Consider the following 27,931-nt stretch of genomic DNA (forward strand, 5'->3'; position numbering starts at 1 on the left):
TTCATTGAACAGATGTGTGCAAAAAACCTTGTGTTTTATTTGGGCCACTTTCTTTATATTGTAGTAACTTATGTCATCACCTGGAGGGATATTTATGAACAGAAGGATTATTATTATATGCGTTTCTATTACCTGCTAAGAATACATATTTATCTTATAATAATTACCCTAGAGAACCTTAAGTATTTAAATTGCTTATTAATATGCATTATGTAATTGACAGGGCAGTGGCTAAAAAAAAAATTATACAAACTCAGAGATTTAAGTTTCTCTTAGGCAAACTTAGGAAAACAGAACTGGAAATACCCCAGTGGCACAGAGAACAGAATTCTACGTAAGGTCCACTCCCTACCCCAGTTCTGTTCAGATTCATTCTATTTGGGGGTCTTATTTAGATCTGGCCCCACTCTGGAGTCTTGCCTTACAGAACTGATTGGAAGAGATGAGAGTTTTGGCTGGTGAATCCTGCTGCCTTTCTAAGGCTGGTGCTCACAATTTTCTGCACCCCAAAGGAGATAAATGGGAAAAGTAAAGTATATATTTTAAGGTCTTAATTTTTAAATTTTCTATTAAATCAGTGCTTGCAGATTCCATTTGGCATCTTGTTTTCTATTCCTGCAGATTCAGTAGTTGCTCCACTAGTCACAAAAATATATATATACAGTAAAAGTTTCTGTAAACTGCATTAAACTTCTCTTTTCAGGTAATTTGTGTACATTTAGCTTTTATTCTATACATTTTCTTTAAAAAACCAAGAACAGAAACAGAAGGTGAAATACATATACTGGGCCCTTCGCCTAATGCTGGGAATTATTAAACACTTAGTACCAACTCCCAGTGTGTTATGAGGATTAAATCACATAATGTGTTATTTCTAGCGCAGTGCTCTGCAACATACTCTTGAGCACATAGTACCTGCTTAGTAAACATTGCATTAGTACATGTGTATATGTTTTCCAAATGCACGCATATTCAGGCACTGCTACCTTTTGTTGCCTCTGTAAACTTTAAAGAACCAGCAAAGAATTTGATACTTTAGGATGGAGATTGGTTGTCTTCATTTGTGCCAGAAGTATATGTGTTGTGACAAGAATGCCAAGTGTAAGGGACTCTGTATTGTGCCTGCTTCTCTAACAAATGCTAATGATGAGCCTATGGGGAGCATCATCAGCATTGACAGGGGACTTATTTAAAACACACATTCCTGGACCCTTTGAAAACCTGCAGAATCACATTACATAGAGAGGGACTAAAATTACCGAGTGGTTTATAAGCTCATTAAAGCTTGAGAGGCAATGCTTAGCTAAGTGGTTAAAAACCCAGGGTTCTATTAGTTTGGTGCAAAAGTTATTACAGTTTCTGCCATTGTAAGTAATGTGGATTACTTAGATGTGGATACTCAAATTACATTGCCAATTCACGGAAATATCTTTGCTCGTGCCCTTTCCACGGGTTCTTTTTATTGTTGGACGCATCCATGTTGTTTTAATTAAGTGCCTCATGTGACTCTAAGGTGAGACCAGAATCAAGTATGAGGGGTTGAAGATTCATGAGAGTTCAGTTTCAGCTGTTTTCTACAGGGTGATCATAGGGCCTGTTCTTTTTGGGTTTGGTGTAGATGGCAGTGTGGCCCATATTTTTATTACTGTAGCAGAGATTGTTGGTATCTGTGGCAGGGAAGGGCACCGAAAACAGGAAAGGAGAAATATATGTTTCTATCATCATGGAGAAACTAATTGTTCCTGATTTTTTCATGTTATAAAGGACAGAAGTGGGTGGACTTTTTCAGTGGGTCTTGGTACTTCTGCCCATGGGTGTGGAGGTAGCAGGTAAACAGGTGGTGCTGACACTTTTAAAGGCATATTCTCAAGATGCAGGTGTAATTTGTCCAGAGAATCTCAACTGAAAAGGTGTCCCAGAGAAGGAGGAGATAGGGAAAAAATATGCCTTTTTTTTGTTTTTTTGTTTTTTTAAAGCTAAACATGTCTCAGATCAAGAGCTGTCTCTACTCTGCCTTCTGGAATTCCATCCATTCAGTACTTGCAAACCGTTACTTGTGTTTTTCCTTCCTAATGAGTTTGTTTTAACTACTTTTAAAAACTTCATTGATAGTCAAGGGTCTCTGAAAAATATTTCTTTTTAGAACCTTCTCTAAATTCTCAACATCATGGCTTTTTATATGCCATGCAAGATTCTAATCATAATTTATGATCTGCAGTATTAAAAATGTATCCTTTGTGGCTGTTGAACATGAGGTGGTGGGGATACTCAAGATTTCTATTGGGGAAAAGCTGGAATCCTTAGTAAAGATGGAGAGCAGGTAATGTTGAGGCTCCATTTGTGTTCACCATTAGCACTAAGCAGAATGGGATTAAGGACATGCTTATTTAAACGAGATGAGGGCTGGGCGCAGTGGCATATGCCTGTAATCCCAGCAGTTTGGGAGGCCGAGCAGGGTGGATCACCTGAGGTTAGAAGTTCAAAACCAGCCTGGCCAACATGGCGAAACCCTGTCTCTCCTAAGAATACAAAAATTAGCCAGGCATGGTAGTGCACGCCTGTAATCCCAGCTACTCGATAGGCTGAGGCAGGAGAATCGCTTGAACCCAGGAGGTGGAGGTTGCACTGAGGCACGATTATGCCACTGCACTGGGTGACACAGTGAGACTCTATCTCAAGAAAAAAAGATGAGATTTATTACCCAGAAAGTTCAGAAGATAATTATCAGGAGATAACTACTCTCTAGGGTGCTCAAAAAAGATTCCTTAAAATCACTACTAAAAATTACAGAAAATGGGAAATATCTGTATCTTGAAGTTTGCATAAAACTGATGTTTCTGTTTGGTTACATTGAGCCTGTAATTTACTTTTTTTTTTGAGATGGATTTTCACTCTTGTTGCCATGCTGGGAGCCACCACTGCCGACCAGCCTATAATTTACTTTTTGGGAACAGTATTTCAGCAGTGATGCTGTGTTCTTCTGTGTGTATCAGCACATCATAAAAATTTGTCATACTGCTGTTGATGTTTATGATTCACTTGGATAAGTGCGCTCTGACAGATTTTTTTTTTTTTTTTTTAACTATAGAGTTAATTATTTTTTTTCTTTGTTATTTTATTTTATTATTATTGTTTTTGAAACAGGATCTCACTCTGTTGCCCAGCTTGGAATGCAGTGGTGCGATCTTGGCTCACTGCAACATCTGTCTCCTAGGTTCAAGCGATTCTCCTGCCTCAGCCTTCTAAGTTGCTGGGACTACAGGCACCCACCACCATGCCAGGCTAATTTTTGTAAAGGTCTTTTTTTTTTTTTTGAGTCTCTTCATTATTAAGTATCTTTATGCAGCTGGTGTGTATAAACTATCAAATTTAATCTGTCAGGTGCTCTTCTTTCTTAGGGTTTTTTGCATATATCTGTCCTTGGAAAATAAAGACTTTCATCTTCTTTTGTAGTCCAGAAAAACTGGGAAAAACACAGGTTCTTCAACATACTGAATGTTTGATAAAATATTCTTCTTAGGCCAAAATCATTGGCATTACTGGTGAGCTTGTTAGAAATTCAGAAGCTCAGACTTTATTCCAGATGTTCTAGAAAAAATAATCTCCATTACAAGATCTCCAGTCTATTGTACACATTAAAATTTGATAGGTACCTTCTAACTCAACATGTCTTTTTTATCTCAAAAATACACAGAACTCATTGTCTAGGATGTTAACATCACACTCAAAAACATACAGGCTTAATTTTTTACTTTAATGCTTTTATACTTTTTTATAATTTTATACTTTATTATCCAGAATACATGCCTTAATTTTATACTTTATTTATTTTTATACCTTTTTTTTTTTTTTTTTTTTTTTTTTTTTGAGACGGAGTCTCACTCTGCCGCCCAGGCTGGAGTGCAGTGGCCGGATCTCAGCTCACTGCAAGCTCCGCCTCCCGGGTTCACGCCATTCTCCTGCCTCAGCCTCCCGAGTAGTTGGGACTACAGGCGCCCGCCACCGCGCCCGGCTAGTTTTTTGTATTTTTTAGTAGAGACGGGGTTTCACCGTGTTAGCCAGGATGGTCTCGATCTCCTGACCTCGTGATCCGCCCGTCTCGGCCTCCCAAAGTGCTGGGATTCCAGGCTTGAGCCACCGCGCCCGGCCTTTTTATACTTTTTTTATACATGCTTTCGTTTTATACTTTATTATCCAGAAAAGTATCATATATACACTGATGTTGTGGATCTTATTCCACTCTTTTTTCAGAGTTAGAGAATACATAAGAGAGTATTTCTGTGTTGAAAATTATTTTCAACAAGGCGTGGTGGCTCACACCTGTAATCCCAGCACTTTGGGAGGCCGCAGTGCATGGATCACCTGAGGTCAGGAGTTCGAGACCAGCCTGACCAATATGGTGAAACCCCATCTCTACTAAAATTACAAAAATTAGCTGGGCATGGTGGCGGGCGTCTGTAATCCCAGCTACTTGTGAGGCTGAGGCAAGAGAATCGCTTGAACCCAGGAGGCAGAGGTTGCAGTGAGCTGAAATTGCACCATTGCACTCCAGCCTGGGCAACAAGTGCAAGACTCTGTCTTAAAAAAGAAAAAAAAAATTTATCGGATGATTTAGTCATTCCTATAAGTCAGAACCTGTTCTCTTTACTCTCATTTCACCTTTAGTCAAATTAAAAATTCTGCCCTTGGCCACCTGATGTGTGTGTGTATGTGTGTTTTTCAGGGACCATTGACATTCATGGATGTGGTAATAAAATTTTCTCCAGAAGAGTGGCAATTCCTGGACACTGCACAGCAGAATTTATATAGGGATGTGATGTTAGAGAACTACAGAAACCTGGTCTTCCTGGGTGAGAATAACTTCAATACACAATTCTAAGATACTCTAAATTTTTCTTTTTTGTTGTTTTTGTAGAATGTTTTTTGGTAATTGATGCTTTGCATAAATGAGTTTCACATCAGTGTTTTGAAGAAAATCTTGGGAATTTGTCAGTGTAGAAAAGGATTTCTTTAAGATAAACATCTTGAAGTTCACCTTGATCTGAACTTTCCACATTCCTGAGCAGACCTGTATTTTTTATTCTACATTAGTGACAATTTCAAAATTTAGTGACATAAAATATTGTTGCCCACATCTTAACATGTAATTGTCGACACCAGCTTTTGATTCATTGGTACTGAGTAGTTAAACTATTATTTATTTATTTATTTATTTATTTATTTATTTATGAGAGGGAGTGTTGCTGTTGCCCAGGCTGGAGTACAATGGCGCGATTTTGGCTCACTTGAACCTCCCGGGTTCAAGAGATTCTTCAGCCTCAGCTTTCTGAGTCACTGGGACTACAGGCTTGTGCCACCAAGCCCAGCTAAGTTTTCTATTTTTAATAGAGAAGAGGTTTCACCGTGTTGGCCAGGCTGGTCTCGAACTTCTGACCTCAAGTGATCCACCCTCCTCCTCCTCCCAGAGTGCTGGGATTACAGGCATGAGTCACCGTGCCCAGCCCATTTTCTAAATATTTAGAAGTTACTGTTATAAATTCGTGTTTTGGGGTTAATATACTAGAATATTCCATTACGTTCTCTTTACTGAGCACATTATTTGAAGAATATGAGCAACATTCATGTTACTTATTTTTAATAAAACAGGTATTGGTGTCCCTAAGCCAGATTTGATCACCTGTCTGGAGCAAGGAAAAGAGCCCTGGAATATGAAAAGACACAAGATGGTAGCCAAACCCCCAGGTAGGTGAGAGTGAACACAATGGACAACACAGATGAGAGGTCCAAAGGTTAAGGAGAAAACCAGTCCTTACAATAGATTTCGGGAAGCTGTGTTCCAAAGAAAATAATTTCAAGAAAATCTATATTTTCATATTTTCAGGGGAACCATAAATATTTGCATAATTTTATAAAACTCTGTGTTAGGCCGGGCAAATGTCTCACGCCAGTAGATCCAGCACTTTGGGAGGCCAAGGCGGGTGGATCACCTGAGGTCAGGAGTTCGAGACCAGCCTGGCCAACATGGTGAAACTCGTTCTCTACTAAAAATGTAAAAATTTCCTGGTCGTGGTGGTGCACGCCTGCTATTCGGTGTAATCCCTGCTATTCGGGAGGCTGAGGCAGGAGAATCGCTTGAATTAAGGAAGCAGAGGTTTCAGTGAGCCGGTGTCATGCCATTGCACTTCAGCTTGTGTGAGAAGAGAGAAAGTCCGTCTCAAAGTTAAAAAAAACAATAAAAAAACCTGTGTTAAACTATTTTTTAAGTTCTCTTGTTTTACCATGTTTAAAATATGTGAGAGTAGTGGTTTCTGTTCCATTTGTTTTTTCATTTTTCTGCATAATTCATCCTGTTTTTATTAGTATAGTCTTCAAATACAGTTTGGGATTATTAAGTGTGACATCCTCCCGGTTCTTTTTTGTCAAGATTGCTTTGGCTATTCAAAGTTTGTTGAAGTTTCATGTAAATTTTAGGATTGTGTTTTACATTACTATATAAAATATACCACTGGAGTTGTTTTTTTTTGTTTTTTTTTTTTGTTTTTTTTTTTTTGAGATGGAGTTTTGCTCTTGTTGCCCAGGCTGGAGTGCAATGGCACGATCTGGGCTTACTACTACCTCCGCCTCCTGGGTTCAAGCGATTCTCCTGCCTCCACCTCCCGAGTAGCTGGGATTATAGGCATGTGCCACCATGCCCAGCTAATTTTTAGAGACAGGGTTTCACCATGTAGGCCAGGCTAGTCTTGAACTCCTGACATCAGGCGATTTGCCCACCTTGGCCTCCCAAAGTGCTGGGATTACAGGTGTGAGCCATTGTGCTTGTTTTGTTTTTTTTTTTTGTTTTTTTTTTTTGTTTTTTTTTTTAATTGAGATTGAGTTTTGCATTTGTCGCCCAAGCTGGAGTGCAATGGCGCGATCTCGGCTCATTGCAACCTCTGCCTCCTGGGTTCAAGTGATTCTCCTGTCTCAGCTTCCCCACAGCTGGGATTATAGGGAAGAGCCACCACACCCAGCTACTTTTTGTATTTTTAGAGACAGGGTTTCATTATGTTGGTCAGGCTGGTTTCGAACTCCTGATCTCAGGTGAATCACCTGCCTAGACCTCCCAAGGTACTGGGATTACAGGTGCGAGCCACCACTTCGGGCCAATCACATGTGGTTTGCAAATAGTTTTACCAGTTTGCAAATATTTTACCAGTTTCCTTTGAAGAGAGACATTGTCACTCTTTTGAATTTTTTTTTTTTTTTTTTTTTGATGTGCAGAAATATTGAAGTATGGTGTGGTTAAATTTCTATTTTCTTTTTTCTGTTGTTCATGCATTTAATGTCATATCTAAGAAAATGGTGCCAAGACCAATTTCATGTCTTTCCCCTATATTTTTTATAAGAGAATTGTTATTTTTTATTTCTAAGTACCATATAAATATATATATACACACACACACCCCATATATATATATATACACACATATATAAAATTTTCCTTTTTTTTTTTTTTTTTTTTTTTTAACAAGATGTAATCTTGTTCTGTTGCCCAGGTTGGAGTGCAGTGCCATCATCTTGGCTCACTCCAACATCCACCTCCTGGGTTCAAGTGATTCTCCTGCCTCTCAGCCTCTCGAATAGCTGGAATTACAGGCGCCTGCGACCATGCTCTGCTAATTTTTGTATTTTTAGTAGATACGGGGTTTCAACATATTCTCCAGCCTGGTCTCAAATTCCTGACCTCAGGTAGTCTGCCCACCTTGGCCTCCCAAAGTGTTGGGGTTACAGGTGTGAGCCACTGTGCGTGGCCCTAAAATACTTTTTGTATATAGTTCAAAGAAACAATCCAGCTTTATCAGTGTAGGTATCCAGTTTTCAAAATTATTATTTGAAGAGATTATTTTTTCTCCATTGTGTGCTCATGGTAACTTTGTGGAAGATCATTTGATCATATACAGAAGGTTTTATTTCTGAGCTCTTTATTCTTTTGTTTTTTTTCTTCTGTTTATCTTTGTGTTAGTATCACATTGTTTTTGGGATTGTAGCTTTTAATATGTTTTAAAATTCGGAAGTATAATACTAATTTTTCAGGGTGTTTGGCTAGTTATAGTTTACAATCAAATTTAAAATTTTTGAACAACATATTTGTTTTAAAAATCTGTGCTATTAGGATTTTATAAAGATTATGTTAAATTTGTTCACCCTTGTAGGTTGTATTGACATGTTAACAAAATAAAATTTTTTGACCTTTCAGCAAGTATATATTGAAGAGTGTGTTTTATATTTGTTTATTTTTCTAATCTCTTTTTAGAGACAGGGTCTTACTATGTTGTGCAGGCTAGTTTCAACCTCCTGGGCTCAAGCAGTTCTCTTGCCTTGGCCTCCAAAATTGTTAATATTACAGGCGTGAGCCACCATGCCTGTCCCGTGTGTTTTATTTTATGTATTTTTGGATTTGCCTGTTTTTCCTAGTTTCATTCAGTTTTGGTCAGAATACACATAGTGTATGATTTTGGTCTTAAGTTTATTTGTTGTTGTTGTTTTGAAACAGAATCTCACTCTGTCACTCTGACTTTTCTTTATAAGTTATCCACTTTCAGGTATTCCTCTATGTGCAAAATAATTAATAGAATCTATAATGTTGTCTATGCTTCCTGTTTTCTTATCGATCTTTTATCTGAATTTTTAATTTATTATTTAAAATGGGATTTTGGTGTCTAAAATCATTGCGTTGCTATGTATTTTCTGTTTCACTTTGCCAATATTTGCTTTATATATTTTGGATATATGTCTCATAATATATGATATTTATATATATGTATCATAATATATATGATAGTTATAGATTCCTGGTAAAGTGACCCATTTGACCATTACATATCAATTTTTGTCTCACATTAGTACTTGACTTAAGGCATATTATGCCTAATATAATTATGACCACCTCACTTAATTGCGGTTACTATTTACATGGAATATAGATTTTTTCCATTATGTTGCTTTCACCCTGTTTGACTCAATGCTAAAATGAGTCTCTTATAGACAGCATACTGTATTGCTTTTTTACTTAATCCTCTCACACATCTTGTTTCTTATTCTTTTTATAAATTTAATTAATTAATTAATTATTTTTTGAGACGAAGTCTTGCTCTCTTACCCAGGCTGGAGTGCCAGTGGCCGATCTCAGCTCACTGCAAGCTCCGCCTTCCAGGTTCACGCCATTCTCCTGCCTCAGCCTCCCGAGTAGCTGGGACTACAGGCGCCCGCCACCACGCCCGGCTAATTTTTTGTATTTTTAATAGAGATGGGGTTTCACCGTGTAGCCAGGATGGTCTTGATCTCCTGACCTTGTGATCCGCCTGCCTTGGCCTCCCAAAGTGCTGGGATTACAGGCATGAGCCACTGCGCCCGGCCCTTAAATTTAATTAATTATTTAGGATAGGATCTCACTCTGTTAACCAAGCTAGTTTGCAGTGGCCTTATCACAGCTCACCACACCCTCAACCTTCCCAAACTCAGATGATGTCAATTCAGCCTCTTAAGTAGCTGGGTTACAGGCATGTGCCATCATCACCCAGCTGGGTTTTTTGTTTGTTTGTTTGTATTTTTTGTAGAGACAGGGTTGCCCAGGCTGGCCTTGAACTACTGAGATCAAGTGATAAGGCCACTTGGGCCTCACAAAGTCCTGGGATTACATGATTACATTTCTCTCTCTCTTTTTTTTTTTTTTGAGACAGAGTTTTGCTCTTGTTGCCCAGGCTGAAGTGCAATGGCACAATCTTGACTCACCACGAGATCCACCTCTCAGGTTCACATGATTCTCTTGCCTCAGCCTTTTGAGTAGCTGGGATTACAGGCATGTGCCATCATGCCCAGCTAGTTTTGTGTTTTTAGTAGAGACAGGGTTTCTCCATGTTGGCCAGGCTGGTCTCAAACTCCCAACCTCAGGTGATCTTCCTGCCTCGGCCTCCCAAAGTGCTGGGATTATAGGCGTGAGTCATCGTGCCTGGCTACATTTCTTTTTATTAAGTTGTTTAATTTACATTTAAAATAATTGCTTAAAGATATGAAGTTACTATTAACAGTTTATTATTGTTTTATGTATTTTTTGTAGATATGTTTTTTCTCATTTCCTGTTTTACAGCCTTAATTGTTATTTTAATTTTGTGACATGCTTTGGTTATTTTTTATTGTTTCACATACTTTCTATAAATATGATGCAGTCATCCTGAAATATAATGTAATCATTTTGAAAAATGGAGATTAAATAAAACATCTTAAAGTTAAAACAATACATTTTAATATGATAACTTCAATTGAATACAAAAACCTATAGCTTTATATTTTCCAGTTTGTTATTGATATTATAAATATATTGTGTATCTATTAACAAATGTATGCAGATTTAGTCTTAGTTTTTATATTTACAGAAGTTGTTTAAGGGTTTTATGTACCATCATTATAATAGAATTCTGTATGTGTCTCTATATTTACATTTAACAGAGAGCTCTCTCTATATATACATATATATATATATTTTTTTTTTTTTTTGAGAGGAGTTTTGCTCTGTCGCGCAGGCTGGAGTGCAGTGGCATGATCTCGGCTGAGCTCACTGCAACCTCCGCCTCACGGGTTCAAGTGAGTCTCCTGCCTCAGCCTCCTGCGTAGCTGAGATTATAGGCATGAGCCATCACACTCAACTAAATTTTCTATTTTTAGTAGAGATGGGGTTTCAGCATGTTGGTCAGGATGGTCTTGAACTCCTGACGTCAGGTCATCTGCCCGCCTTGGCCTCCTAAAGTGCTGGGATTTTATGATGCTGTCCAGCATGATTTTATTTTATTTATTTATTTAAAAAAATTTTTTTGTTTTGAGACGGAGTCTTGCTCTCTCGCCCAGGCTGGAGTGCAGTGGTGCAATCTCAGCTCACTGTAAGCTCTGCCTCCTGGGTTTACGCCATTCTCCTGCCTTCAACAAGATTGAAACTCCATCTCAAAAAAAAAAAATGCTTCCTCAAATTTTTAATTTTTATATTGTTCTCTAGAATTCTTTAAATTTTATAGAATAATTACGATTGTTTTCTGCATCATTATAACAATGGTAAGAAATTTCATTTTTATGTATGTGCATTTCTTTCCTAGAAAATAATGTATTTTTATATGATTGTGTGTTATTTTCTATCTCTCTTTTTTATTTTTGAGATGGATTCTTGCTCTGTCACCCAGGCTGGAATTCAGTGGTGCAATCTCAGCTCACTGCCACCTCCACTTCCTGGGTTCAAGTGATTCTCCCTCCTCAGCCTCCTGAATAGCTGGGATTATAGGCACACACCACCACACCTGGCTAATTTTTGTATTTTTAGTGGAGACAGGGTTTTTCCATGTTGGCCAGGCTGATCTTGAACTCCTGACCTAAGGTGATCCATCTGCTTTGGCCTCCCAAAGTGCTGGTATTACAGGTGTGAGTCACCATACCTGGCCTGTTGTTTTCTTGAATCATGTTATTTTCAGTGGAAGAAACTGCTTTCGGTATCTTTTATACATAGGGCACATGCAGCGCCAATATACTTTTTCAGAATTTGATTACTTTGGAAGGTTTTTTTGTTTTATTTTTGGCAGGACAGATTTGCTGATAGTATTATTCTCAGTTGGTAGCTATTTTTTCAAGACTTTGACTATATCACACAGTTCCCATCTGGCCTCCAAAATTTTTGTTGACAATTTAGTGGTTATCTGAAAGCCTGCTTGTAACTGCAAGCAGTTTCCAAGATTCTCTTTTTGTCTGTGACTTTTAAAAGTGTGCCTATATATGTGTTTGCTATAAATATTTTTGTGTTTTTCCTAGTTTGTTGAGCTTCTTCATTTTTATTTTATGTTTTCTTTTAGAATTTTTTTGTTTGTTTTTGTTGAGACAGAGTCTTCATCTGTCTCCCAGGCTGGAGTGCAATGGTGTGGTCTTGGCTCACATTGTGGTGTGGTCTTGGCAACCTCCACCTCCCAGGTTCAAGCAATTCTCCTGCCTCAGCCTCCTGAGTAGCTGGGAGTACAGGTGCTTGCCACCACACCCAGCTAATTTTTTGTATTTTTAGTAGAGATGGGGTTTCACCATGTTAAGCAGGATGGTCTCGATCTCTTGACCTTATGATCTTCCCGCCTTGGCCTCCCGAAGTGCTGGGATTATAGATATGAGTCACCGCGCCTGGACACAATTTTTTAGTTATAATTTTTTTTTTTATATTTTTTACTTCCACAATTTCTGTCTTTTTGATATTTCATACTTTCGTTACCCTCATTTTTCTGTTTTTCTATAGTTATCTGTTTCCGTTTCACTCATCGAGTATTTATATATTTGAATATAAAATTATTCACTTTATTTTCAATTTTTAAAATTAATACAAACATCTTTTTTTTTTTTTTTTTTTTTTGAGATGGAGTCTTGCTCTGTCCCCCAGCCTGGAGTGCAGTGGTGCGATCTCGGCTCACTGCAAGCTCTACCTCCCGGGTTTACGCCATTCTCCTGCCTCATCCTCCTTAGTAGCTGGGACTACAGGCGCACACCGCCACGCCCAGCTAATTTTTTGTATTTTTAGTAGAGATGGAGTTTCACTGTGTTAGCCAGGATGGTCTTGATCTCCTGACCTCGTGATCCGCCAGCCTTGGCCTCCCAAAGTGCTAGGATTACAGGCATGAGCCACCGTGCCCGGCCTATAAACATCTTTTTTATAATTTATTTCTGAAAACTTTATGATATATTTGATGGAACTGTGGTGCCCTATTTTGTATACATTGTAGTCTTTAAGATTTGGATGTTATTAAAAGCTACCTGTCACATAAGTTATGGCATAGTCTGAAAATAATTATCTTGGTTAGAGATGTTGGGAGTCTGTCAAACAGGTTCTTATGACATGTCTTGTCTGAATTTAGTGTTTACTTTCTAGTTAAAGAAGTTTATTCATGTTTCTTTAGAGTCATCACTTGCTACACCTGTTCCCTGTCTGTTATACTGCAGTTTCTCTGCTACTGTAACATTTACATTTAGTCTCAGCAAACTCAAAGTGTCACTTCAAAGTATATGACTTTATGTTATTGGAAACAGAAACGAAGTGTCTGGAAAAGCCCCTAGAAGACGGAAATAAAGATGAATGTGCCAGTATTTTACTTGTCTTTTAAAAAAGAATTCAGGAGCTTACTATTTACTTGTAAAGGTTCTTTGGTATATTGGGGAGCAGGAAGAGCTGTTTTGGGTAGATGTAATAAACTTTTCTCTTCATTCTATGAGGGTCTTTGGGGCACTGCACCTACTTAACTCATTTTTACATTTTCCACAAATGTATTTTGGTCTGTATGTTTTTGTTACATTTGTATGTCTATGAAGTAATTATGGCCTGTGGTATTTTCCTATGCCATCTTGCTTATGTAGTTTGTATAATTTTATAGCTTAGATTTGTAAAGTATATCCATCTGAGTCTAGTAAGTGAAGTAATTTGTTATTTTTATTTTTTTCAGTTGTGTATTCTCATTTTGCCCAAGACCTTTGGCCAGAGCAGGGCATAAAAGATTCTTTCCCAAAAGTAATACTGAGAAGATATGGAAAATATGGACATGACAATTTACAATTAAGAAAAGGCTGTGAAAGTGTGGATGAGTGTAAGATGCACAAAGGAGGTTATGATGAACTTAAGCAATGTTTGATAACTACCCGGAACAAAATATTTCAGTGTGATAAATATGTAAAAGTCTTTCATAAATTTTCAAGTTCAAATAGCCATAACATAAGACATACTGGAAATAATTCTTTCAAATGTAAAGAATGTGGCAAATCATGTTGCATGCTTTCACACCTAACTCAGCATGAAAGAACTCATACTAGAGTGAATCGTTACAAATGTAAAGAATGTGGCAAAGCCTTTAGTATGCCCACAAGTCTTAATAATCATAAGAGAATTCATACTGGAGAGAAACCCTACAAATGTGAAGAATGTGGCAAAGCTTATAACTGGCCTTCAATCATTAGTAAACATAAGAGAATTCATACTGGAAAGAAACCCTACAAATGTGAAGAATGTGGCAAAGCCTTTAGTGAGTCCTCAAGCCTTAATAATCATAAGGGAATTCATACTGGAGAGAAACCCTACACATGTGAAGAATGTGGCAAATCTTATAACTGGCCTTCAATCATTAGTAAACATAAGCGAATTCATACTGGAAAGAAACCCTACAAATGTGAAGAATGTGGCAAAGCCTTTAGTGAGTCCTCAAGCCTTAATAATCATAAGAGAATTCATACTGGAGAGAAACCCTACAAATGTGAAGAATGTGGCAAAGCTTATAACTGGCCTTCAACCATTAGTAAACATAAGAGAATTCATACTGGAAAGAAACCCTACAAATGTGAAGAATGTGGCAAAGCCTTTAGTGAGTCCTCAAACCTTAATAGTCATAAGAGAATTCATACTGGAGAGAAACCCTACAAATGTGAAGAATGTGGCAAAGCCTTTAGTGAGTCCTCAAGCCTTAATAATCATAAGAGAATTCATACTGGAGAGAAACCCTACAAATGTGAAGAATGTGGCAAAGCTTTTAAAATACGTGCATACCTTACTACACATAACAGAATTCATACTGGAGAGAAACCCTACAAATGTAAAGAATGTGGCAAAGCCTTTAGTGGGTCCTCAAGCCTTAATAATCATAAGATAATTCATAGTGGAGAGAAACCCTACAAATGTGAAGAATGTGGCAAAGCTTTTAAAATACGTGCATACCTTACTACACATAACAGAATTCATACTGGAGAGAAACCCTACAAATGTGAAGAATGTGGCAAAGCCTTTAACCGATCCTCATCCCTTACTATACATAACAGAATTCATACTGTAGAAAAACCTTACAAATGTAAACAATGTGGCAAAGGTTTTAGCCAATCCTCATCCCTTACTAAACATAAGATAATTCATACTACAGAGAAACCCTACAAATGTGAAGAATGTGGCAAAGCCTTTAACAAGTCCTCAATTCTTAACATACATAAGATGATTCATACTAAAGAGAAACCACAAACCTTAAAGATGTGATAATGATTTTTATGAAAGCTCAAACTTTTTTAAATATGAAAGAAATCATGCTGGTGAGAGAGAACTAGAAATGTGAAGAATACGACAAAACCTTTAAAGGCTATTTAAATAGTCATCTCACTTGATTGTAGGTAAGATACTTTATACTCGAGAAAACTACAAGTGTGAAGAATGTGGCAAAACTTAACTAATGCTCATACCTTAGTGCACAGGAAATAATTTATTTTTGAGACAAATTGTACAAATATAAAGAACGTGACAAAGCCATTAATAACTGCTCACATCTTAACATCAGAGAGCTAATACAAGCATTAAAGGTGCAATTACTGTCAAAAGATCTTCCAGAAAATAGAAGCCTTTAAAATGTATTAAATTTATTGCTGTAAATTCGTATGGCTTACAATTCAGAATCTCTACATGCAAATTTTTTTAAAATTTTTCTGGTACTCATACTAGACCCATGAATTTGATTCTTATTTCTTTTTTTTTTTTTTTTTTTTGGTATGTACCATTTTAGTTTTTATTAATAAAATAGAAACCTAAACTCAGAGAACTGCTTTATTCTTGCATCTAATCTGACCATACATTGAAGTAGCAATTCTTTTTTTTTTTTTTTTTTTTTTTTTTTGAGACGGAGTCTTGCTCTGTAGCCCGGGCTGGAGTGCAGTGGCCGGATCTCAGCTCACTGCAAGCTCCGCCTCCCGGGTTTACGCCATTCTCCTGCCTCAGCCTCCGGAGTAGCTGGGACTACAGGCGCCCGCCACCTCGCCCGGCTAGTTTTTTGTATTTTTAGTAGAGACGGGGTTTCACGGTGTTAGCCAGGATGCTCTCGATCTCCTGACCTCGTGATCCGCCCGTCTCGGCCTCCCAAAGTGCTGGGATTACAGGCTTGAGCCACCACGCCCGGCCCAGCAATTCTTTATAAAAGGACTTAGGTGAGAACTGTCAATTATATCAGTTCCATCAAAAACTCTAGGTTGGAATATCTTAAAAAGAACAAATTAAATATGAGAAAGCACAGAAATCTCCCCCTCAAACAAGAGGGGCTTCCTTTAATAGTCTTTAATGTAGCTCATTTGCAATTGTATGAAAATCCATCAAGATCAATCATGTTACACAATCCCTAAAGGATAAAACTGAGGGAACTCATGGATAATTTTCACAGCTTCGTTGTAAAGTCCAAGATCAAAAGGATGGTTATCTTCTTTAAACTGGACATAAGATGTACACAAGATGGTGGCCTTCGCGGTTACTTTTCCAACCACTTCCATAATTCCAGAGATTTCTTCATCAAGGGGTTCCATCAACTTGATGGTTCCATTTTTTCCTTCTCCATCTGAAAGAATAAACATTTTTCCAGTGGGATGAATCTTTTCCAGCCTCTCTACGAAGCAGACAGGCTTGTCTATGAACTGGGCTAGCATGCTGGCCTTGATGCGCGACCTCGGCAACTCCATCATGTCCACCATGATTATGGCCCAAGAGTGTGGCTGGCGGGAAACCCACAGACCACTGAAACTGTGTGCCCCGCGGTGTCTGTGGGGCAGATTTCTTCTGTTTTATAAAGTATTCGTTATGTTAGCTGGTCAGTGATTATAGGAATTGTTTTTATGAGATTTAGTAGTGCACACAAAGTAATTTTCAAAGGTAATTCCATTAGTGTATTAAGTTTTAGTGTTAGAACATTCCATTTTGTTCTTTTAAGTGCAGAAACTTACATAGGCCTACTTTTATTTTTATTTTTTATTTTTTGAGATGGCGTTTCACTGTTATCACCCAGGCTGAAGTGCAGTGGTGCAATCTTGGCTCATTGCAGCCTCCACCTCCCAGGTTCAAGTGATTCTCCTCCCTCAGCCTCCCGAGTAGCTGGGATTAAAGGCATCTGCCACCACGCCTGGCTAATTTTTGTATTTTTAGTAGAAATAGGATTTCATTGTGTTGGCCAGCCTGGTCTCGAACTCCTGACCTCAAATGATATGCCCACCTCGGCCTCCCAAAGTACTGGGATTACAGGCGTGAGTCACCGCACCCAGCTGAGCCTATCTTTATGTAGTTATTTTTTTAAAAAAAATTTTATTATTGACATAAATTTTATTGAGTCAATTTGTTCAGGTAAGTACTAGGGAAGCTTCGTAACTTTTGAGGATGTTTTTATATGTAAAATATATCAACGAACATGACAGTGCTTGCTATGTAACAGATGCTCCATAATAAGGCAGAAATATTCGTGCTAAACTTAGTTTGTAACTTTGATTCAGAAATGAAAAATACCACTGGGCCAGGTGCAGTGACTCACGCCTATAATCCCAGCACTTTGGAAGGCAGAGTTGGGCAGATCATAAGGTCAGGTGATGAGACCATCGTGGCTAACACAGTGAACCCTGTCTCCACTGAAAATACAAAAAATTAGCCAGCCATGGTAGTAGATGCCTGTAGTTGCAGCTACTCAGGTTGCTGAGGCAGGTGAATGGCGTGAATCTGGGAGGTGGAGCTTGCAGTGAGCCAAGATTTCACCGCTGCACTCCAGCCTGGGCAACAGAGCTGGACTCTGTCTCAAAAAAAAAAAAAAAAAAAAAAAAAACCAGCTGGGCGTGGTGGCTCATGCCTGTAATGTCAACACTTTGGGAGGCCGAGGTGGGTAGGTCACCTGAAGTCAGGAGTTCAAGACCAGCCTGGCTAACGTGGTGAAACCCCATCTCTACCAAAATACAAAACTTAGATAGGCATGATGGCAGGTGGCTGTAACACCACCTCCTTGGAAGGTTGAGACGTGAGAATTGCTTGAATGTGGGAGGCAGAGGTTGCAGTGAGCCGAGATCATGCCATTGCACTCCAGCCTGGGCGACAGACTTTTCTCAAAAAAATAAAATATCAATGCTGAGGATACAACATAGATTTTTTTTTTCATGTGGAGAGGACACTTTTTTTCAGGCTGCAAAGCTGAATCTTGCTGAATTTAAAGAGAGATCCTGCTGCTTTAATTTCCTAATTATCTTGATTTTTTTTTTTTAACTTTTTATGTGTATTCTAACTGTGTGTCACAGCCCTTTTTCTTCTTGCTCTATTATGGCTACAGGTTTCTCACTTATCTCCATGCCATGTCATTTCACATGGTACTTTGTAGGTTCTGATGAGAAAGTTGGTACTTTTTAATGCATTGAAAAATTGGTTTTAACTAGAGTTTGCTTATTAACATAACTTTCAGATTAGTTAATTAAAAGACATAACACTTTCCACAAGAATATATCAGCATAGAATTTATATCAGTGAGAAGAATATATCAGTTAGCATGGTTTTGTTTATAAAAGGAAAACCTTGTTAGATTCTCACACAAAGAGTGAAAAATATAGTTTGCTAAAATAGATGTCTTAGAAATTTAGTTTTTAAGAGTTGATTGTAAGTGAACAATTTCAAATTTAATTTTTATAATGTACTTATAGCATGAGTTATGTTTTCTATACAGTATCTTCAATTTTTAAGTGTGAATTTTGAAGTTGGCAAAATAATAAAGTGATCTCTGGATTTGATATTTCATGTAATTTTTTTTCATGTTGATACTACAATTTGGAGGAACTTCTCACTTTTTTTTCTAGTCTACAGTTTTTACTCTTTGTCACCTAATTGTAGTCAACTCCCTGGTCCTTTTCTCTGGAAAACTTTTGGAGAACATGGCTGCTTTTGGATTAAAATATTTCCTATTATTTTGCATAAAAACTAGTTTACTGTGTTCACGGAGTGGCCAGTCATGGGACCGTAAGCAACAGCTGCACCTTTTAGTGTTTTTCTTATTATTACCATCAACAACAGAAACTCTAAATACCCTATGCTTGAAATAAAAGCCCTAACGTACATTGGCTCTTCCCATACACTCTGCTGGGTCCAGAAAATGCTGTTAAATATTAGAGTTTCTAAGCTGGGCATGGTGGCTCACGCCTGTAATCCCAGCACTTTGGAAGGCTGAAGTGGGTGGATCACCTGAGGTCAGGAGTTTGAGACCAGCCTGGTCAACATGGTGAAACCCCGTCTTTACCAAAAATAGAAAAATTAACTGGGCATGGTGGTGGGTCCCTGTAGTCACAGCTACTCGGAAGGCTGAGGCAGGAGAATCCCTTGAATCCAGGAGGCAAAGGTTGCATTGATCCAAGATTGTGCCATTGTACTCCACTCTGTCTTAAATAAGTAAATAAAATAAATATCAGAGTTCCTATGGTCATGGCTGACAAACTAAATGACAAAAACTTTTTGATAGTATTCAGCTGTTTAAGACAAAGACACAGTACTTGAAACATTGTTATAAATATATATATACACGTACGTGTGTGTGTGTGTATGTATGTGTGTGTGTGTGTGTGTGTGTGTATATATATATATATATATATAATTTTTAGATAAAGGTCTTGCTGTGTTACCCAGCTGAAGTGCAGTGGCACTTAGTCTCAGCTCACTAAAACTTCCACATTTCAGGGTCAAGCAATTCTCATGTCTGAAATAGCTGGGATTACAGGTTGGTGGCACCATGCCTTGGCTACTTTTTCTATTTTTCATGGAGATGGGGTTTCTTCATGTTGGCCAGGCTGGTCTTGACCTCAAGCTATTCACCCACCTTGGCCTCCCAAATTGCTGGAATTACATGTGTGAGCCAGTGCCTCCATTTAATTATATGTGTGTATGTGTGTGTGTGTGTATATATATATATATAAATTTCTTTTTTCCAAAATGGTCTCACTCTGTCCTCCAGGCTGAAGTGCAGTGCAGCCTCCACCTACTGGGTTTAAGTGATTCTCCTGCCTCACTCTTCTGAGTAGCTGGGACTACAGGCCACCACTCCTGGCTAATTTTTGTATTTTTGGTAGAGACATGGTTTCACCCTGTTAGCCAGGCTGCTCTTGAACTCCTGACCTCAGGTGATCCACCCACCTTGGCCTCTCAAAGCACTGATTACAGGTATGAGTCACCATGCCAAGCTAAAAATACACTTTTCAAGTTGGCAGATAAAATGTGTATTCTGCAAAACAATATTTTTAGGTATGTATATATCGTCACATGCTTAATTCTAGGTAATTAATGCTTTACCTCATGTAGTTAACATTTTTGTTGTGAGATCACGTGGCATTGTCTTAACATTTTTGAAAACCAGAAATACATTAGAATAAACTATAGTCATTGTGCTGTACAATAAATATTTTGGACTTATTCCTCTTATTCAAGTATAATTATATATTCTTTTCTTTCTAACTGCCCATTCTAAACAACTTGGCATCTGGTATTCACCATTTTATTCTCTACAGCAATGAGATTGTTCTTTAGAATTCTTGTGTAAGTGAGACCGGGCCTGGTGGCTCACGCTTGTAATCCCAGCACGCTGGGAAGCCAAGGCAGGTGAATCACTTGAGGACAGGAGTTCAACACCAGCCTGACCAACATGGTGAAACCCTGTCTCTACTGAAAACACAAAAAAAATTAGCCAGGCATGGTGGTGGGCACCTGTAATCTCAGCTACTTGGGAGGCTGAGGCAGGAGAATTGCTTGAACCCAGTGAAGGTTGCAGTGAGCTGAGGTCACACCATTGCAATCCAGGCTGGGAACCTTGCAAAACTGTCTTAAAAAAAAAAAAAGTGTAAGTGATACCATAAGATAGTATTCATTCTGTGTCTGGCTTATTTAAAGTAATATAATGTTCTCCAGGTTAATCCATGTTACTGAAAGTAATAGAATTTTCTTTTTTAAAAGATGAATAGTATTCAATTTTGTGTGTATACCGCATTTATTTTATTTACTCATTAGATGTCAAACTGTTGACTCTGTATGTTGGCTATTGTGAGGAGTGCTGCAAACAACATAGAAGTGCAAATGTTTCTTTTCTTTTTTAGACAGGGTCTTGTTCTGTCGCCCAGGCTGGAGGCAGAGGCCTGATCTCGGCTCACTGCCACCTCCGTCTCCCAGGTTCAAGTGATTCTCCTGCCTCAGCTCCCAAGTAGCTGGGATTACAGGCACGCACCACTGTGCCTGGCTAATTTTTGTATTTTTAGTAGAGACGAGGTTTCATCATGTTGATCAGGCTGGTCTTGAACTCCTGACCTTGTGATCCACCAGCCTCAGCCTCCCGAAGTGCTGGGATTAAAGACGTGAGCCACCGTGCCCAGCCAAATGTTTCTTCATCCTTATTTTATTTGTTGTGGATATATATCCAGTATTGAAATTATTGTATTATATAATAATTTTGATCTTATGTTTTTTTGTGAAATCTCTTTCGTTTTTCATAATTACCGTCCTCATTTACATTAAAACCAACAGTGTGCAAGCATTCCCTTTTCTTCATCTCTATGCCAACACTTTTTTTAAAATTTTTTAATTTTTATTTTTTTGAGACCGAGTCTTGCTCTTGTTGCCCAGACTGGAGTGCAATGGCACGATCTCAGCTCACCACAACCTCTGCCTTCCAGGTTCAAGCGATTCTCTTGCCTCAGCCTCCCGAGTGACTGGGATTACAAGCATGTGCTACCGCACCTGGCTAATTTTGTATTTTTAGTAGATACAGGGTTTCTCCATGTTGGTCAGGCTGGTCTTGAACTCCCAACCTCAGGTGATCCGCCTGCCTCGGCCTCCTAAAGTGTTGGGATTATATTTTGCCAACTTCAAAAATTCACACTTAAAAAGGCATGAGCCACCGCGCTTGGTCATTTTATTTATTTATTTTTTTGAGACGGAGTCTTGCTCTGTCGCCCAGGCTGGAGTACAGTGGCCAGATCTCAGCTCACTGCAAGCTCCGCCTCCCGGGTTCACGCCATTCTCCTGCCTCAGCCTCCCAAGTAGCTGGGACTACAGGCGCCCGCCACTTCGCCTGGCTAGTTTTTTGTATTTTTTCAGCAGAGACGGGGTTTCACCGTGTTTGCCAGGATGGTCTCGATCTCCTGACCTCGTGATCCACCCGTCTCGGCCTCCCAAAGTGCTGGGATTACAGGCTTGAGCCACCGCGCCTGGCCCATTTTTTTAATTTTTAATAAAAATCATTTTAACAGTGGTGAGCAGGTATCTTGTAGTTTTTTTGTTTTTTGGCATGCCTTTCTCTGATAATAATTGACACTGAGTATTTTTTAATATATTTGTTGTACATGTGTATATTTTGAAATATATTTAAGGTTTGTGCTAATTTTTAGTAGTTATTAGTTTTTTTTGCACAGTTATTTGAGGGTTGTTTTTTTTTTTTTTTTTTTTTTTTTTTTTTTTGAGATGGGGTCTTTCTCTGTCGCCAGGCTGGAGTGCAGTGGCGTGATCTCAGCTCACTGGAACCTCCAACACCCTAGTTAAAGTGATTCTTCTGCCTCAGCCACCCGAGTAGCTGGGATTACAGGCATGTGCCACCACCCCAAACTAATTTTTGGATATTTAGTAGCGATGGGATTTCTCCATTTTGGCCAGGATGGTCTCAGTCTCCTGATCTCATGATCCACCCACCTCGGCCTCTCAAAGTGCTGGGATTACAGACGTGAGCCACCCTGCCTGGCCTTGAGTTTCTTACATATTTTTGATGTTAAACTCTTGTCATGTGTATGATTTGCAAATATTTTGTCCCTTTTTTTAGTTGTTTCATTCTGTTTTATCATTCTGTGCAGCAGCTTTTTAATTAAAAGTAATCTGAGTAATCCATTTTTCCTTTGGTTATCTGGGATTTTGAGGTTAAATTAAAAAATTCACTGCCCAGGTCAATGTTATGATTTCACAATATTTTTTGTACTAATTTTAGAGTTTCAGGCCTTACATTTAATAACCTAATTTATTTTGAGTTGATTTTTATATATGGTGTGAGATTAGGATCTCATTGCTCTGTATGTGGATGTAAAGTTTCCTTACCCATTTATTGAAGATACTGTTCTTTAAGAAATTGTCACCTTTATATTTGTGTGAAATGTATTTCATTTCTTACTATAATGTTCTTTATACTGTACGGTGTTTCTACTTTTTGGTTAAAAGTATTTCCAAGTTTAGTTACTAGAGTTTTTGTAGATAGGATTTTTTAAAAATTTCATTTTGATATATTTATTATTGTACAGAAATGCTACTGAATTTTGGGTATTGCTTTTGTATTCTGTGAGTTTAATGAATTTGTTTATTATAATAGCTTTTAGTCAAGTCAGGCTTTTCTATACTTAAGATTGCATATAGAAATAAAAGATTACTAAACAGGGATAATTTACTTTTTCCAATTTGTATGCCTTTGGTGTTATTCTCTTCTCTGTTATGTTTAATAAGACTAAAAAAAGTGCACATTCTTGCCTTGTTCTAGCTCTTAGAGTAAAATCTGTAACTTTTTTTGTTTAGTATGTTGTTAGCTGTGCATTTTTTTGGTTACATACAGCATTTATCAGCTTGAGTTGCATTGCTGCTATACCTAAGTTTTTCAGAGATGTATTATGGTTGAATGTTGAATTTTGTCAAATTTTTATTCTGCATCTATTTATATAGTAGAGTTGTGAAATCACAAATAATTCCACATAAATACAAAACATCCTCAGAAACTTCTATGGACATCTCTATGCATGCGAACTACAAAATTTAGAGAAAATAGATAAACTGAATACAAACAACTTCCAAGATTGAATCAGGAATTAACAGAAGTCTTGAAGGGAGCAAAGAGCATAAAGTGTATAATGAATTAGTAATTAAAAAAAAAAAAACCTATCAACCACAAAAAGCCCTGGATCGGATGAATCCGCAGAAAATTTTATCACATATGCAAAGATGAGCTGGTCCTAATTGTACTGATTGTATTCCAAAAAAATCATGGTGGGATTCCACCTTAACTTGTTACATAAAATTAGTATCGTGTTGCTCTCAAAATCTAGTGAAGACAGAACAACAAAAACAATTACAGGCCCATATTCCTGTTGAACACAGAAACAAAAATCCTCCATGAAATACTAGGAAGCTGAGTTCATAAGGAAATAAAGTTATTTTGCCACAGTCATGTGAGCTTTATTCTATGAATGCAAGAATGTTTCATCATATGCAAGTCAATAAGTGTAATTCAGCATGTGAATATAATTTTAAGCAAAAAAGTATATATCACAATATATGCAGAAATAGCATTCAAGAAAATTCAATATTGACTCATGAACATATTCTCAAAAACCTTGGCATTCAAGAATCATACCTCAAAATAATAAGAGGCATGTATGACAAATCCTCAGCCAACATCATACTGAACAGGAAAAAGCTGGATACATTCTCTCTAAGAATAAAAATAATACAAGAATATTCACTCTAAACAGTCCTATTCAACATAATTCTGGAAGTCCTAGCAAGAGCAATCCAAAAAAGAAAGAAAAGGAATCTAAATTAAGTCAAATTATCTGCACTGATGATATTCTTTTTCTAGAACCATTAAAGATTAGACCAGAAGACCCCTCTGCCTAAAAAAAGACTAAAGCAAAGTCTTAGGATACAAAATTACTATATAGAAATGCGTAGCATTTCTGTACACCAATAACAAGCTAAGAAAAAAAATTCAAGAACATAGTTCTATTTACAATAGCCACAAAGAAAAAATAATATATGTAGAAATGCATTAAATCAAGGAAGTATCTCTACAAGGAGAACATTAAACACTGCTGAAAAAAATGATACAAAACAAATAAATGGAAAAGCATTTCATGCTCATGAATTTGAAGAATCAACACTTAAAATGTTTATGCTGCATAAAGCAAGCTACAGATTAAGTGCTATTTCAAACCATCAATGACTTTTAAAAATAGAATTAAGAAAAGAAGCCTGTGAGCAGTGGCTCACGCCTGTAGTGCCAGCACTTTGGGAGGCTGAGGTAGGCAGATCACTTGGGGTAGGATTTCGAGACCAGCCTGGCCAACATGGTGAAACCCTATCTCTACTAAGAGTTAAAAAAAAAAAAAAAAAAAAAAAAAAGCCAAATGTGGTGGTGTACGCCTGTAATCGTAGCTACTCAGGAGGGTGAGATGGGAGGATTGCTTGAACCTGGGAGACAGGTTGCATTGAGCCGAGATAACACCATTGCACATTCCAGACTGGACAACAGAGTGAAACTCCGTCTAAAAAAAAAAAACAAAACTTTTAAAATATATATGGAAGAATAAAAGAATCCAAATAGTAAAGGCAACTTTAGACAAAAAGGACAAACCTGGATATCTTCCATTACTTATCTTTAAACTGTACTATAAGCTACAGTAATCTGTATAATATATTTCTGGTACAAAAATATACATATAGACCAAAGCAAAAGATGAGAGAGCCCTGAAATAAAGCTACAGTACTCCAACTTATTATTGAAAAAGTCTATAGAAATAAAGGAAAAATAACTTTCTATGCAATAAATAGCAGTGGGAAAACTGGCTAGTCATATGCAAAAGAAAATTGAATCCCTACCTCATATCATAAGAAATATGACAAGATAGATTTATAACTGAGTCTTCAAGCCACAGAAATCCTAGAAGAACACATAGAAGGTACATTTCTAGACACTGGCCTCTAGAAATAATTTATGACTAACACCTTAAAAGTGAATGCAACAAAAATTAAAATTTTAAAATGGCGCCTAAGTAAACTAAGGAGCTTTTACACAGTGAAAAGCTAAAGTAAACATAGAGCCTACAGTGTGGAATAAATTATTTGTATACTGCATATTGCAAAGGATTAATACCTGCAGTCTATAAGAAATTTAATAAGAAAGAAAAGTGACATAAATACTTCTCAAAGGAAGACTAAAAGCTGCCAATAAACATGCAGAAAATTGCTCAATATCTAATCAGAGAGATGTAAAATTTTGGAGAGAAGAAAATATTTATAAACTTGGTGAAAATGCAAATTCAGCCCCTGTGAAACAGTTTCTAGATTTTCCACAGAACTGAAAATAGAATTGCCATTTGACCCATTAACCCCTTTTTTGGGTATCTACACAAAGGAAAATAAAGAATTTTACAAAAATGACACCTGTACTTACATGTTTATTGCAGCACTATTTACAGTGGCAAAAACATAGGTACTTAGGAATCTTAGATTGGAATTTAAAAATGAGGTATTTATACACCATGAAATACTATGTAGCCACAGAGAATTAAGTAATGTCCTTTGCAGCAACATGGATGAAGCAGAAGGCCATTGTTTTAAGCAAATTAACACAGAATAGACAGACAATTACCACATGATCTCACTTACATGTTGGAGGTAAAACATTGGGTGCACAGAGAAACAGATGGAAACAATAAACACTGAAAACTTTTAAAAAGGAAGAAAGGGAGACATGCTTTGAAAAACTACTCATCAGGTATCATGTACACTATGTGGGCAATGGAATTACTAAGTGTGCAAGCCTCAACATCCTGATGTATACCAGTTACAAATTTGCACATGTACCACCTGAATCTAAGATAATAAAATGTTTTGTGGTATAATGGCATGCTACATTTTTACAGTTCTGAATTAGTAGTAATTGGAATTAGGGGTGAGAGAATTATTTGCCCCTTAGGGCATAGCAGTAAATGTTTTTATACCAGGTCTCCCCACACTCTATAAGCTAGCCTTTCTGAAAGCTCTTGGCCTATAGCTCAAGAAGTGCTTTATTTCCAAGTGTGCAGATAAAAAAAAAAGACTCTACATCTTTATTTTTTTATGTATCAACTGTACACTAGACCACAGAGTTGATTTGTTAGTCTACTCTTTTGGGGGGAAAATGGTAAGTGGTTTAATCACAATAAAAAAAACATTTTAGAAAATGTGAGGTTGTGAGAAAACCATGGTTAATTCCTTAATTAGGAAAAGAAAATGTTTTCTCTAAGAAAAATGCATAAAACCTTAATGTCCATAGCCTAAGAATAATGAAACAGTGTAGTTTATTTAAGACCACACTGCTGCAAATGCTTACTCCATCACAAGAAATAGAAATAATGGGTCAGAGGTATTTTTAGAGTACTTTTCTTAATCTATTGCAGTGTGTAAATTTTTGTCTTTGTTATCTCATATAGAAGTCTGTACTTAAAAAGCCATGACTTTTTTGTTAATATGCTCACACAAATATTTTCCCTAGAAAAGTACTAGTGTGTTTGCAATCATTGTGTAGCATTTCTGGCCTTCCTTGTGCTACTGTGTTGGTATGAAATAAGAAGACAGGAAATAAAGAGTGAGCCATGACATTTCTAGTTTCTAAAACCACACCATCTGAAATGTAGTGTTATGTCAGCAATAAATAATGACAGTATTTCAAAATATAGAAACACAAATTGATACTTTATATAGTTTTTTATAGTTTATAAATATTTGTAGTTTCTGAATTATTATAAGTTAAACAACTTGAAGATACCTAAAAGTTTTATTTAAATGATAGTATTAATATTGTAATAACTTATGATTGTGAATAACAATTGCCCTATTGGGTTTACTGGAAAGTAGTTATTTATCTTCTAATTGTGGACAGACAATAGGTTTTTATAATCCTAAGCATACGGATTTCTTTTCTTTTTTTTTTGAGACAAAGTTTCATTCTTGTTACCCAGCCTGGAGTGCGATGGCACAATCTTGGCTCACTGCAACCTCCACCTCCCAGGTTCAAGCGATTCTCCTACCTCAGCCTCCCAAGCAGCTGGGATTACAGGCATATGCCACCACACCCAGATAATTTGTGTATTTTTAGTAGAGACCGGGTTTCACCATCTTGGCCAGACTGGTGTCAAGCTCCTGACCTCACGTGATGCACCCGCGTTGGCATCACAAAGTGCTGGGATGACGGGTGGGAGCCACTGTGTCCAGTCCAGATCTTTTAAAATTAGTACTGTTTAAATTTGTGCAAAATTCATAGGCTTGCAGTAGCAGACATTTTAATATTTTTTTCCAGTAGAAGAGAAAAAGTGGCCG

General features: G+C 37.4%; 1 protein-coding gene and 2 pseudogenes across 1 annotated transcript; 2 read left to right on the forward strand and 1 right to left on the reverse strand.

The window, feature by feature from the left end:
- The first annotated feature begins 4,729 nt into the window (after positions 1-4,729).
- Positions 4,730-15,055, forward strand: LOC696675 (uncharacterized). Its single transcript, XM_077977101.1, has 5 exons — positions 4,730-4,850; positions 5,647-5,742; positions 13,488-14,084; positions 14,169-14,738; positions 14,895-15,055. The coding sequence occupies exons 1-5, from the start codon at positions 4,739-4,741 to the stop codon at positions 15,053-15,055; spliced, it is 1,536 nt and encodes a 511-aa protein (XP_077833227.1). The 5' UTR covers positions 4,730-4,738.
- Positions 15,056-16,084: 1,029 nt separating this feature from the next.
- Positions 16,085-16,530, reverse strand: LOC696801 (replication protein A 14 kDa subunit; annotated as a pseudogene).
- On the forward strand, positions 18,649-18,965 carry MACMULV1R-PS1037 (vomeronasal 1 receptor macMulV1R-ps1037 pseudogene; annotated as a pseudogene).

Source organism: Macaca mulatta, chromosome 19 (assembly GCF_049350105.2).
Source record: "Macaca mulatta isolate MMU2019108-1 chromosome 19, T2T-MMU8v2.0, whole genome shotgun sequence".
Classification (NCBI taxonomy): Eukaryota; Metazoa; Chordata; class Mammalia; order Primates; family Cercopithecidae; genus Macaca; species Macaca mulatta.